Genomic DNA, 12,917 nt, shown 5'->3' on the forward strand with positions numbered 1-12,917 from the left:
GCTTGTCTGTAGGCAAGGACATGTTTCACTATCTTGTTCAGTTAAAGGGTACAGTGTCGACACGAGGAAGGTGACTGATGGGGACGGGAGGACTAGCCTCCCACACAGCCACTCCAGAAGCAAGTGTATGCTTTAAAAAGCAGCAGGTGTGATTGTGGCCAGCAGCTCTTTCCTGTGCAAACCTCAGAGGCAAAACATGATCTCCTTCTAATGCTGCATCTTACCTGAGAGGAGGGAATATTCTCTTAAGCGGTATGGGCTCTGTATTTCAGAGACAAAGGCAAATGAGACACCTTATTTGCAGTTTCTGAGGAGGGTTTACTTGTCTCTCCTAATTATGGGGCCCTCTTTTACCAGGAAGGTCAGTCAAAGTGGCAGCGGCTGGAAAACTATGGTGGGAAGTCAGGATTTCCGAACAGCCACAGGATGGCATCATCTCTTCATGCTAGTGCAGGAGAAACTTTCCTGTTCCAGCTGGCTTCTGTGGAAAGACCTTTGGGGGTTAACCGGAGTCTATGCTACATTTTTAGAAGCTGGGACGGCTCAGATAATGTGGTTTGTTTGCCTTCAGGACTTGCCATTCTGGTTTCAAGGCTTGAGCTGGTTGGGGTAGTCCCATAAAAATTTCACATCCTCATACTACCTTTGTTTTGGTGCTATACCCAGCCCAGTAACAGTAATGCTGGAGGGCCAAAACAGATTCTTAAAACCTGTGCCTTGCCCTGAGATCACTCAAATTTTATAGCCAGTGAGGTTTGCGACTTGCCCAGGGACAGAACCTGAATCCCAGAAGGATCCTCTCTGCCTTGGCATCACTGTGTTGATGGGGACTGTCACGTTGCTGGGCCCCAGGAGCCAGGACCTATCTGAGTGATACATCTGGGGTGCAGCATGGCCAGCGCTGCTGTGGGGGACCCCAGCAAAATGCTGCTGCAGGGGGAGAGGTGGTGGATTCTTCACCCGCCTCCCCACCATCCCAGCACTTACCTAAGAGGAAGGAGAAGGCATGCCTCTTCCCAAAGACGTTGTATTCTGGTGTAATTTGGAGGGAAGACAGCAGAGTTACTGCACAGGGTACTTGTTTGGAGAGCAGCAATGTTACTTCTGGTCACTGCTGTAGGCTTTGTTGGCTGAATAAATAGGAATAGTCAGTGAAGATCCCATTCTCCCCTCCTAGTGGGGCTTCAGGAGCCTGCATGGACAATTTTTGCATCCCCTCGATCCCTAGACTCCTCCAGGATGCTCAACTTGATCCCAACCCCTTCCTGTTTCTAGCCTAGGACCCAGGAACCTCTCCTTCTCTCTGCAGTCCACACTACACAGGAACGCATGGCCCTGAATACGGTGTGTGAGGCTGCCAGCTGGAGAGAAGCAAGGTGTGCGCTGCTCGTTCCTTCCCCCAAAAAGTGTGTGTCTGCTCTTTCTTAGCTGTGTGTTGCTGTGGTCCTGCATGCCTCTTACCACCGGTCACCTCCAGAGCCTCAGCTCTGCAGGCAAGGTGCAGCTTGGTGCATTGTCCAGGTTGGAGGCAGATTTATTTTTGTCCTCATGGAGGGAGAGCTCAGCGGTGCACGACATGGAAAGGCTCTGCCCAGCAGTGGTCCTGTAACATGCCCAATGCAGACTGCAAGAAGCTGCCGCAGACACTGTGAAATACTCTTCTGATCAAAACCAACTGGGGTTCTCACTAGTCTGCGCTCCTGACACTCTGCAAGGAAAAACCCCTCTGCAGCCCACCTCCCACAGTGCAGAAATGCTCATTTTCTTCTTCCCGATACTTTTTGCCCCTGGGGAGAGGTGCTTGACTATGTTAATTAACAAGGTTAGGCCATTAAATTTGATTAAGCTAAGCTGTTTCTTTAAGAAAATGTCTCTCAGACCTGCACAGCTGGCTGCAGGCAGAGACTGCACAGCTGCTGCCTGCTGAGCACTCCCTGTGTCTTATCTAGGGCCAGGACACAAATACAAGAAAGATTTCCCCAGGAAAATAAACATAACTGAGATCTAGAGACATGGCATTTGTTTGCAGTTTGAGAGTAATTTATTTTTGTTTTAAAAAAGAAACATGTTCAAATCCCACCCCCCCACCCCCCCGTTGCATAGACTGTTTAGGCAAATAAAAGGTTGATACTGAAATGCAGTTGTGGGGAGGCAGCGCAGAGGTGTCTGGAGAGCAAGGGCCCATGCAGCGGAGCTTCCGTACCATGCATCTCCTGCTGCCTTGTCGAGTGCGGGTGCTGCGGGGTTGCTGCTGCCTGGCTGCCGGGTCCTGGTGCGCCTCAGGCTGTTGCTGCTCTTTTGATTTTGTCTTAAGAAGCAGCTGATTCAGTGGATGGTTTGGCTAAAACAGCAGCCCTCGAGCAAGTCAGCCCCTGTCCTTTATGGGGTGTAGGTGCTTGAACCATCCACTGGTCGGATGAATCAGGGCAGGGTTGTATCCTGGTCCCTCCTTGCCCAGCCTAGGTGTGGTTTGAATGATGATTTTTGGGGAGTTCTTGAAATCCAGACCTGGCTCTGAACTCCCAAAAGCCTGGACTGGAGACGTTGTACGTGACACAACAGAGACATTATCTTGACAGATCTCTGGTTCTTATAAGAATCAGTTGCCCTCACCTGAAATGTTACTTGCTAACCCTTCTGGAGAAGGATCTACTTGCAGGGAGCCATGCAAAGCCTGACGGCTCCACACCAGGTAGGCTGTACTCTGTTGGAGCTGGCTACCTCCATGCCCCTGCTTGTTCAGGTAAGCTGTGGCCTCCCATCACGTTTCCCTTTACTCCGATTTTTTTTTTTTTCCCTCCAGGCAGTACCACCCTTCCTCGGGGGCTGTTGGTGCTTCTGGATTGCAGCAAGAGCACCTGCATGGGCAGCTCTTCTGCCTGCGGGAGGTGGCTGCTTTGCCCACCTGGTGAGCTTGGAGGCAGGAGGGCTGGGAAAAGTACCTGGATGGGGGAAAATGAGGGAAGGAGGAAGGAATAATACAAGTGCAGTGCTGCTTCTCCAAGGTCCTGGCTGAACTGGAGGTTTGGGGCAGAGATCAAACCTATTCCTGCATGTTTCTCTCTAGGATTAGGTGCGGCAAATCCTGATTGTTTTTTTTTTTATAGTATTATACATTGCTTCCTGTTTTGGAGGAGGAGTCACGTATTTGAGTGCTAACAAAGCAAGCTGGAAAAATAAGGCACATATGGGGTCAATTTAAAGGGCTGTGTGAGGAGGAGCCTGGCCTCCTGGCTGTTACCAGCACAGCCGCACGCAGCCAAACCCCGTGATGTGATGTTAACATCACTGCCCTGTCCAAGTCAGACAAAACAGGCTGCGCTGGGACTGGGTGGCACCAGTGGCAATGTCTAACTGGTGGCTTTGCCCCACCCCTGCCAGTGTGTGCCCTGGGAGCTGGGGAAAGGCTGCATCACCCTTGCCTGGGCCGGAAGCGGTTGTGTCCATCAGCTCCGTCCAGGCTTGCCCACGTGGGTTTGGCTGTTTATCCCCCCAGATGTCTGGCTCTGGCTGGCAGCTCCGGTCTGCTCCAGCAGCTTAAGTAGTAGAAGAAAGTGGGAGGAAAACATCCAGTAAACAGACACAGGGCAAAACCCAGATGTGATGGGGCTTCTCATCACACTTGTGTATCCTTCGCTGGCAGAAAAGGCTGGGGGAGACAGAGCCTGGCAGGGCAGACAGCTGGGGCTGGAGGAGGCCCCCACCTCCTCAGAAGGTAGGCTGGGCATGCAGTCGTGGGGCATAGGGCGAGCAGAGGGTCAAAACCAGAGCAGGGGGGAGAGCCGTATGTGGTCTTGTTAGCTGCTGTGCCTGTCCAAGCCATCACACGTCCAAGGGAGATGAGGATGGAGCGGGGTCCAGCTGTGTGATGCATCCCTGGGTAAGGGATGACTGTGGGCATGAACTTTACTCCCCTCCGCTCCTACAGCATATCCTAAATCCCAGAGCTGGACGGTTTGATGGCCATATAGAAGTCCTCTGCATGGCATACAGAGCTGCCCGCGTGGCATCAGCGCATGTTCGTGGGTCTGTGTGTCTAATGCATGGTGCAAGGGCTGCAGGGAGAGAGGACTGCTGAGTGTGCCGGAAAAGCATGTCTGCTGCTTCAATACTGCTTCGGTGTGCCTAGCCCCACAACAGAGGGGCCTTTGGTCCTGCTCTTCTTTAGTAGTCATTCATTAAATAACTCTAATGCCCATAGCCAAGAGGCTTTACACAGCCTCAGCTTGCATTTCTGCTCTTGCAGTAGTGTGGTAGGCTCTCTAAAGGCAAGTCTGTATAAAACAGTCTTTCAAGGAAGATATTCTTTTAAGTGCTGGTGCAAAAGGTCTGGTCTTGCAGCCTCCCCTCCCCTCCCTGCCTCTAGCCTGGGTGGCAATGCGCCCTTCTGCTTAGCTGCTTAAGATGGCATCTTAAGGTCTCTAAGGTTGGGATAAGGACATCTGTCTTCAGATGCTCTCAGCTGCCTTTGGTTTGGCGGCCAGGGAGATGGCACAGCTCTGAGGTGTGGGGTAGCTGCACTTGGCTTTTTTTGCCTCTCTAATGTGAGCTGGGTTTGGATGGAGCCTAAACAGTCAAGTTGTGCCATCTCTGCCGCAGGGCAGGCAAATGAGTTGTGCCTGTGCTTGCTTTGCATGCTGCCATCCATGTTTGTGCAGGTGGCTCAGACTTTTGAGTGCACATGGTTCTGTGCACCCTCGTCCGTGCGATGGTGCCTGTGCTTGCGCATGAGTGCAGAGGGAGAGCCTTGCACCCAGTTCGCTGCATGCCAGCCTGGTGCGCGTGCGTTGTGCTCGTTGCAGGAGGTATGTATGGCTGGTGGCAAGTCACCCTTGCATGCTCAGCGGGGCACATGTCCGTGTACATGCCTGTCCTTTGCAGGGGTTTCTGCCCTTGGGCATGCTGTCATGGTGGGGGAGGAGGTGTTTGCATAAACCTGTGCCCAACTGCTTTGCTCTCTGCTGGCCCTTCAACATGCTGTTTAGCTGCTGGGCTCAGCCTCTTTTGAAAGTCACCACAAAGTGGCAGCAGCTTTGGCATCTCCTCACCCCTCATAGCGCACAGCTGAAAGGACTGGTGGCATCTCAGAGGGGAGGGCCTGAACACCCTACTGTCCGCTAGATGGGCAAGGATGGTCTCTTGTCTAGCAAAAGCAGCTTGGGCTGAGCAGAGATCCACAGGTCCTCTTCATCCTTCTTCTTCTTCTTCTTTTTCTTCTTGTTCCTCTCAGCATGCAGCTGCCCATTGCTGCTGGTGCTACCTTTCTTCCTGCTTTCTCTCCTCCGGCTGCAGAAGCAGCAGTGGCAGCAGATGAAAATGAAAGCAATGAGGACAACAAAGGGCAGACCCATCAGCACAGCCAGGCAGACAGTGTTGAAGACACCTTCCTCATGCTTGGTACGGATGAGCTCCAAGATGGAATTAAAGAAAGAGCTGATCTTCTGCTCCATATTGGCTCCTGGGCAGGCTGCTCCTGTGCTGCTCCCTCTGCTTGAAGGCCCCTTGGGATATGTTCAGCTCCTGTAAGCAGCCAAAGGGCTCCACAAGCATGCTTGGATGGTGCCTGCAGAGACAGGAAACCACATGGATCAGGTGCCTGCTCCCTCAGCAATTTTCTCCAAGGAGCTGCCAGCACAGCCGAAGCCTCAGCAGGGTGAGCATTCTGCTGCCGCAGGGGACCGGGCCATGCTATCAGTCACATTCCTTGAGTGTCCCCATCCGAGACACACAGCCTCCCAACCTCTCCTGGGGTTCATTCCTGGTGGTGGGGATGGACAAGGAGAGCTTTGGCTGGGCATCCCTACTTGCCTCGGCATCTGGCCAAGCACAAATCCTGGCCCCCCTACACATACATCTCAACCCTCGCTTGGCAGCCACAGCATGGAGCCTTTACAGCCCTTTGTAGGGCTTATTTCTTAGCAGAGGAGAAATGCTCTGCAGGGGGGCTTTGCTGTCTAGGGACTTGCCTGGACTGGGCAAGGGACTACTGCAGAGCGTGGTACCGCTGCCATCAGAGCCAAGAGTCAACGTGTCATGGGTTTCTCCTTACCTCTGAGCCACCCTGGGATAGGGTGTCTGCTTTGGGCAGACCACTTCTCGTGGTCGTCTCTGGGTCATGCAGCAGACATACATGTATCAGGACAGACAGCTCAGCTGCTGCAGGCAGGGCACTGTCCCAAGTGCGGGCAGTGCAGAGGCAAGGTGCGCCTGTCGTGGGCACCACGCTGGGGTGCAGTCCTGCCACTCTGGCACCCAGGGCACTGCTGGCAGGTTTGGGGTGGGGGCTGTGGTTAAACCACCTGGATTTTTCATGGGGGCTATGGTCAGTGGGCCTCGCAGGTGGTGGTCAGGCAGGTGAACCCCAGAGAGTACCCTTGCACCCATGGCCACCTCCAAGCAGCCGGGGCTGGCCACAGAGGTGGTGGTGGGGGAGGACGAGGGTTGGCTGTGGACGGAGAAGCCTCCACAGTGCCTCACCTGGGAATTGCTCCAAGGGTTGGGTAGGGCCGAGGAGCATTTCTGCAGCCTGACGTAAGGTTTTCCTCTCCCTTGAGGAGGGAGAGGTGCTGCTGAGCGGCAGGGCTCCTGGGGAAGCCCGTCTGCAGGGGTAGGGAGCTGCTGCCTCTGGTCATGGCTTTCCTCCTTTCCTTCGGCCAGGCAAAGCTCCTGGGGGTTTTGAGTACGGCAGGGGGCTTTGTGCTATGAGTTTGCAGTTCTGGTTCGACATGAGGATCATGACATTATGAGCTGTGCAGATGAAGAGCTGGCAGGAGCAGTATCCAGCTCTAATACCATGTTTCACCCTCGCTCAGCATTTTACATCAGTGTCTTTGCCAGCCTTTGGGATTCAAGCCCCACAGCCTCTTGAGGGAATGCAGAAAGCCCCATGTGCACTGGAGGTGAAAGTGAGGTGCAGTAAAAGGAAAGCCAATGCTTCCACGTTACCAAAAATTAAAAGGTATACCCTGGACTCCAAAGGCATCATGGAGGGGTTGCTCCACTTGTCCCCTGTGACCACTGACTCCCTAGCTCTCCCTCTGGCAGCTCTCACAGAACCTGGGCGCCTCTAGGTAGGAACGGTAAGGAGACCCAGGCTGGTTTTGGTTAAAGCCTCCTTGTCTATAGCGCTACCATTCCTTGCTTTGCATCACATTTTTTGCTGTTGTAGCACCTGCTAAACTGAGTGTTTTGGGAGCTGGGCCCCTGTCCCAAGCGAAAGGATGCTCCAGCACCACTGTGCCTCCTGCCTTGCTTTGCAATGACACCCTACCTCCTAACGAACAACAAAGCTGCCTGCCTTGCCAAAAAAAGAAACCACAAGTCCCACCCAACCCTAACCATAGCCTTCGTGCTGCTGCCTATGCCCTGGGGAGGAAGTAGGGCTGCCCTGCTGAGGTGGGAGCTGGAAGGCAGCCCCTGAAAAGGTAGCTCCCAAGGGAAAACCTGCCTTCAGAAACATTGCTCTGGGACCTACAAAGCGGTACTGGGTCTTGTTTCTCCAGCCACCCCTGGCAGCTGGCTTTTGTACCCAACTGCCAGGACCCCAAGAGCCAAATCCTTCAGTGAAGATGCTGAGGTCTCCATGTGGGACTTCACAAGTGCTCAGATCCTACGTAAAGAGAAGGTTTTATCCTCCCTGCCCCACACAGAAACAGACTGACCGCTGCGAATTTATTGTTTTGATCTGCACGAAAGCGTAGCTGAGCTGGCCACAATTAGCTGGTGGTTTCTCTTTTGAACATATGCCTGGGAAATGTGATGAAAATGGACATACAAATGTCTGTGGGTGCCTTTCTGAAAAACTCCCATTTGAGATTTACCAAATGAAACACAGACCTCTGGGAGGTGGCTTGGGCTTTGGCTAAACAAAGACATTTGTAGCTAATGTTTTACTGCTGGATTTTTGTCCTCTCTGCTGCATCTTCCAGTTCTTGCTTGCTAGAAGGGCTAGCATTAAAATTATATATATATACGGTGGGGGTTGTTTTGGGGGTAGACAAGCTGCACAGTGGGGGTGCCAGGCATGCCCCCAAGAGGGAGGGATGGTGTTGCAAGAGGCAGAAGGGCTTTTTCCACCCCACCTCTGCTGCTGAGCGGCTTCCCGGCCTTGGAAAATTGGCTGCTCCCTGCATTGCCTCATTCCTCTACCTGGCAGAGGACAGTGATATTGCCACTGCCTCCACCTGAGAAATCATGGCTACCAACGAGGGCTTGGAGACGGAAATCCCATCCATCCCCTTCCTACCCACTGCCCAGAGCCGGTGGTGAGCATTACAGATTTGCTTTTGCTCACAGGGGAGATGAGCAAGTGCTCTCTGCTATCTGCTGCCTGCAGGCATTACAAGCAAAGGGGGAAGCGGTGAGAGCCGCTTCTTAAAACTGCTCCCTGCCCCAACCTTCATTTGAACTGAGGCCTTTTTTTAGGACAGCTGTAGTAAAGGTTAAATTGCAACACAAACAGAGCAGCTTTTCCTCAGCCTGAATCATCTGCATAAAGCAGGTTTGCCATCTATCCATAAATATCCTGACAGCTCATTATCCAGGCAGGAACGCTGGATGCCTATGATACACTTAACTCCAAAAAAGAAGTTAAAAAAAAAAAACAACCAACCCAAACCCAACAACCACCTTCATTTCAGACAAAACAGGATGTACAATTTTATTCCTGCACTGAGCTGCTTTATATTTATTGTGTCTCAACTTCTGGGGAGGGAAGGAGGGCTGGAACTTCCTCTTAAACTTGTAATTAATTGTTTACAGAATAAAAAAAAAAAAAAGGCAGAGCTCTTTGAAATGTTTCCATTTTAAACTGGAGCTGAATGCGCCGCAGGGACCCTCGCTGCTTGCTCCTGGGAAGTGCCCAGCTGGGTACGTACAGCCGCACTGGGCAAGCCCGGACCAGCAGGGATACAGCCAAGCATCCCTTGCAAGGGGAAGGCAGAGGTACCTGCCACAGCCCTGAGCAAGCAGCACTGAAATCCTGGGGACACCTTTCAGCACAGCTATGCAGCTGGTTTTTAAATGCCTTTTCTTTTTGGTGTGTGCGTTGCCTTTTGTTTTGTAGATGAAGGGATGTCTGTGTGCTAAATAAAGGGGTTCTCCAGTTTAATATAAAAAGAAGGGGGGGGGTGTGAGGGGAAAGTAGAAAAACTGGTGCCTTTTGAGCCATGACTCTGAGGGCTGAGGGGTGACCTGAGGCCACCCATCACCAGCTGAAAGCCTATGCGCACAGGAAGGAGCTGCATTTTGGAAAAATTCATGCTGCTGCTCAGTTTGGTGTGACAGCAACATCTCCCTTTAGAGAAGGGACGAACGGGGAGAGCTGTGCTGGGGTCCACCATGGGTGTGAAGTGGGTGCCCAACGCACGTGGAGCTGCAGCTGGGAGGTCGGCTTTTTTTTTTGGGTCAAGGTATGGGACAAAAAAATTGGGGCCAGGGAGGCACTGAGAGACAGGGTAGTGTCTCTGTGAGGGCTGCTAAACGCCCTGTTAAATGAGCTCTTTGTTTTTGGGTAGCCAGTGCTGGCAGCAAGTCAGGGGAAAGCTGACATGGTAACTTGCTCGGAAAATCCTGCGGCCAGGGATGGACGGTTCCATCTGACAGCAGCTCTGCATGGCTGGGGCTTGCACAGCTTGTGTAAGTTTTAATCAAAGTTGGGCGCCAAGATGAGGTTCTTTAATCCATGGTGGCTCTGAAGGAGCTGGTTTTCAAGGGTGGGGAGCATCTGCCACTCCCTCAGGGTTACGGGCAGCCGTGGGTGGAAAACAAGCTCCTTTCGAGGGCCAGCTTGGGATGGCACCACAAACCATTGGTGTGCACGGCTTGCCTGGCTGAGCTGGGGGGGGTAAGGGCTGCCAGCCTGAGTCAGAGGGGTTGCCTTGGCAGTGCTGGCTTGCCCACATCCTGTGCGCTGCAGAGGAACCACAGCGGCTGGGGATGGAGGTAGAGTTCGCAGAAAAGTTACAGTTCACTGGAAACAGGGGGCAAAAGGCTGGAAACTGCTATGCTATGCTGTGTTTCCGGACTGGATTTTGCCAGTTAAGTCCTTTAGGCTCAGCTCTCAGCAGGCATGTCTGCGTGAAGTCCTCTCCAGCCTAACAAAGCTCGACCAGCTTCTCTTGGCTGACATGTAGCCTGGCTCAGGTGGAAGCAGGGCCGCTTTAAGGTGCTTCTCCCTATATCCACGCTGAAAGCAGGAGCAGTTCTGGAAGACAACCAACCTACAGCCCACAACCCATGGGGTTTGGCCCTGAGTACTTTTAGGTTATTTGCACTCCCCGATGATTGGTGTCTGGGTCCAACTTGGGACTTGCAGAGGTGACACAAAAGTGCCTGACCTGCAGCCACTCCTATTTCCTTAATGCAGATGAGACCTCGCTTCATGCAACTGATGCTAACTGGTAGCAAAGCAAGAATCACAGTATTAAACTCGACCATTTCCTTCTGTCATTGGCTTTAGATCAACTTTATAACCATTTTCCACTGGCAGTGATAGCTATGGGTCAGGCTAGGAGAGGCTAACCTCTCAGAGCCCATGAACTCTCTGATACGACGAGCACAGACACAGCTACACATGCATGCAGGAGTGACATCTATTTTCCCATTTGCACCTGCAGACTTAAGGGAAAACTGGATGAAACCTGACACTGAGGGTGAGCAGTTTCCTTAGCTGGGATTGAACGTTACTGTTTTGGAAATGGTGAATAAGAGTTTTGCCGCCAGTCTCCCAGAACTCACAGCAGGCTTCAGAGACCTTCCTCAAACATTAAAAACAAACACTAAAAGCCCCCACCCAACAAACAAAACCAACTAAAGCTTCATCTTACTCCCACTGCCATCAAACCTTCCAGCCAGAAGCCGCACGTAGATGCTTTTATCCCCTAAAGGGAATGATTTGGAAAACTTCTGATATGAATGTCGGATAAGAGGGTTAAAGTGAAACTATTTTGTAAGCTGCTGCCTGGAGCCTGCTCTGCCCTCGCCATCTGTACATGCGTGGCTGCCATGGGCCCCGGGATCAGCGCAACTCCTGGCCAAAAGACCAGTTTTGCTTTTAGAAAAGCCACGTGGGTCACAGACGGTTTTGGTTACAGGGGGCTGCAGATCACCTGGGCCAGCCCTGCAGCTCTCCGGGGCGGAAGTAACAGCAAAATTTGCTGGCGCAGCTTTACCTCTACCTTTTGCGGCCCAAAACCCCCGGTGCTGGGCAGGCCTTCTTCTGCCAAGCGTCCCCTGGGAGGTGGTTGTTCTTCAACGCCATTTCTCAAGTGTCACTGTCCCCACCTGGCTCTGCCAGCATCTGCCTGGCAGGCTGTGCCACGCTCCCACCGCCCCTGCCTAAGCCCCATCCCCAGAGCTGACCCCATGGCGGCGGGCAGCTGCCTGCACCGCTGCCCACCCGCGGGGGTACAGGCAGTAGATGATGTGCCCTTAAAAAGAAACATTAATAAAAAAAAACCCCTGTATTTGGGCAACATAAAGCCAAGGATAACGCCCGGGGAAGCCCAGCCCGGTTGAGCGATGCCCGGCAGCTGCGGGTAGCAGGTTCCCCCGCCCCGTCCCGGGGAGCCCCCCTGGCCAACCTACCTCAGTGCCCGCAGCCCCTCGGCTCGTCGTCCCGTCCCGTCCCGGCGGAGGCTCCCGGCGGCCGGAGGAAATGGGACGCCCCGTCCCGCCTGCCTCCGCCCCCGGCCCGGCCCCGCCGCCCTCCGGCCCCACCTGGGGCTCCCCGGCCCCCTCCCTGGGACAGCCCGCCTTGCACAAGCCCAGAAGTGGGCGGGGGACAGACACCTCGGTGCTTCGCGGGGTCCGCGGGCGCCGCCGACCCCGGGAGCTCAGGGAGGGCTGGCAAGGTCGGAGTCGTTCAGTCTGGGAAAGAGGCATGGGGGGGGTGTGTGTGTACAAAACCAGGCCTGAAATATGCCAAAAGTTGCTGGGAAGAGGGACAGAACAAAGTGTTTTCTCTCTTCGGGAGGGAGGTGCAAGCAGAGATTTCCCCAGAAGCTTTTTTTTTTTCTTTTTTTTTTGGGGGGGTGGTGGTGGGGGGATGTTTGGTGAGGCTTTGCAGGGGCGGCAGTGCTGCTCCTGTTGTTCGGAGGCTCCTTCTAAAATGCAGCGCCAGGATGGCCACCACGCATCCCGCCATCACAGCCCCTGCCCCGACGTCCACGCTCTGTCCCTGGAAAGGGGACGCTGCAGCAGAGCAGGGGACGACCGAGCATCCCCACGGGAGGGGACGTCCTGGGGGCTGCTCTCCTCCATGTGCAACACCCGGCAGCGTTATGGGTGCTATGCACCCCTGGAAATTATAAATGATGTTTCAACTCGAGGAAGGCCCTCCAGGTTGTGCAGGGGTTCAGTATTTTTGAAATTTTATTTCAGTTCAGTTTGGATTGCTTCCCCAGTTTTTACTTGCTCCTTTCCCTCCGTCTTATTTCTTTTTTATCTTCGTATGAGGAATATCCAGGAATCACTGGGTCCTGATTGCTTTCCAGTCCAGGGCTGAGTGGTCTCCACACAGTGTTGCGATGTTGACAGCCAAACAAGCTGTGACTAGAAAAATGTTTTGCTGGAATTTTTCTGGCCGACTTGAATCCTTTTGGATTGCAAAACCCCCACACTCGCCCTCCTTCATGCTCCAGAGCCAGTGGCTTTGCTTTTCTGCTTTGGCCTCAGTGCTAACTTATCAGGCTGGGGTAGCTGGCGCTGCCTGACCATTTGAGGCTGCTGGAAAAGAGCCCCGTGTGCTTGATGCCATGCCCTGGCAGCGCCAGGAGCAGAGCTGCGGTGGGAATATGGGGAAAGTGAGGCAGATAGGAGGGGCGGAGGGATGGAGGCAAGCTGCCTCCCAGCCCTGGCTGCCTCTGCTGCCCTCCCTCCTGCTGCCTTCATCCTAACATTGGGGCTGGAGGGGTGAG

At 53.5% G+C, this 12,917-nt stretch overlaps 1 protein-coding gene across 1 annotated transcript; it reads right to left on the minus strand.

Moving 5' to 3' along the window:
* Positions 1–2,026: 2,026 nt before the first annotated feature.
* On the minus strand, positions 2,027–11,691 carry KIAA0040 (KIAA0040 ortholog). The gene is made up of 2 exons (XM_075096835.1): positions 11,587–11,691; positions 2,027–5,563 (listed from the first exon to the last, which is right to left on the minus strand). The coding sequence occupies exon 2, from the start codon at positions 5,448–5,450 to the stop codon at positions 5,118–5,120; it is 333 nt and encodes a 110-aa protein (XP_074952936.1). The 5' UTR covers positions 5,451–5,563; positions 11,587–11,691; the 3' UTR covers positions 2,027–5,117.
* Between the last annotated feature and the right edge of the window lie 1,226 nt (positions 11,692–12,917).

The sequence above is a fragment of the Phalacrocorax aristotelis genome, chromosome 6, assembly GCF_949628215.1.
Source record: "Phalacrocorax aristotelis chromosome 6, bGulAri2.1, whole genome shotgun sequence".
In the NCBI taxonomy this organism is placed as follows: Eukaryota; Metazoa; Chordata; class Aves; order Suliformes; family Phalacrocoracidae; genus Phalacrocorax; species Phalacrocorax aristotelis.

Coding starts and splice junctions, on each gene's coding strand:
- KIAA0040 (XM_075096835.1), bottom strand. CDS start 5,450: ATGGAGCAGAAGATCAGCTCTTTCTTTAATTCCATCTTGGAGCTCATC.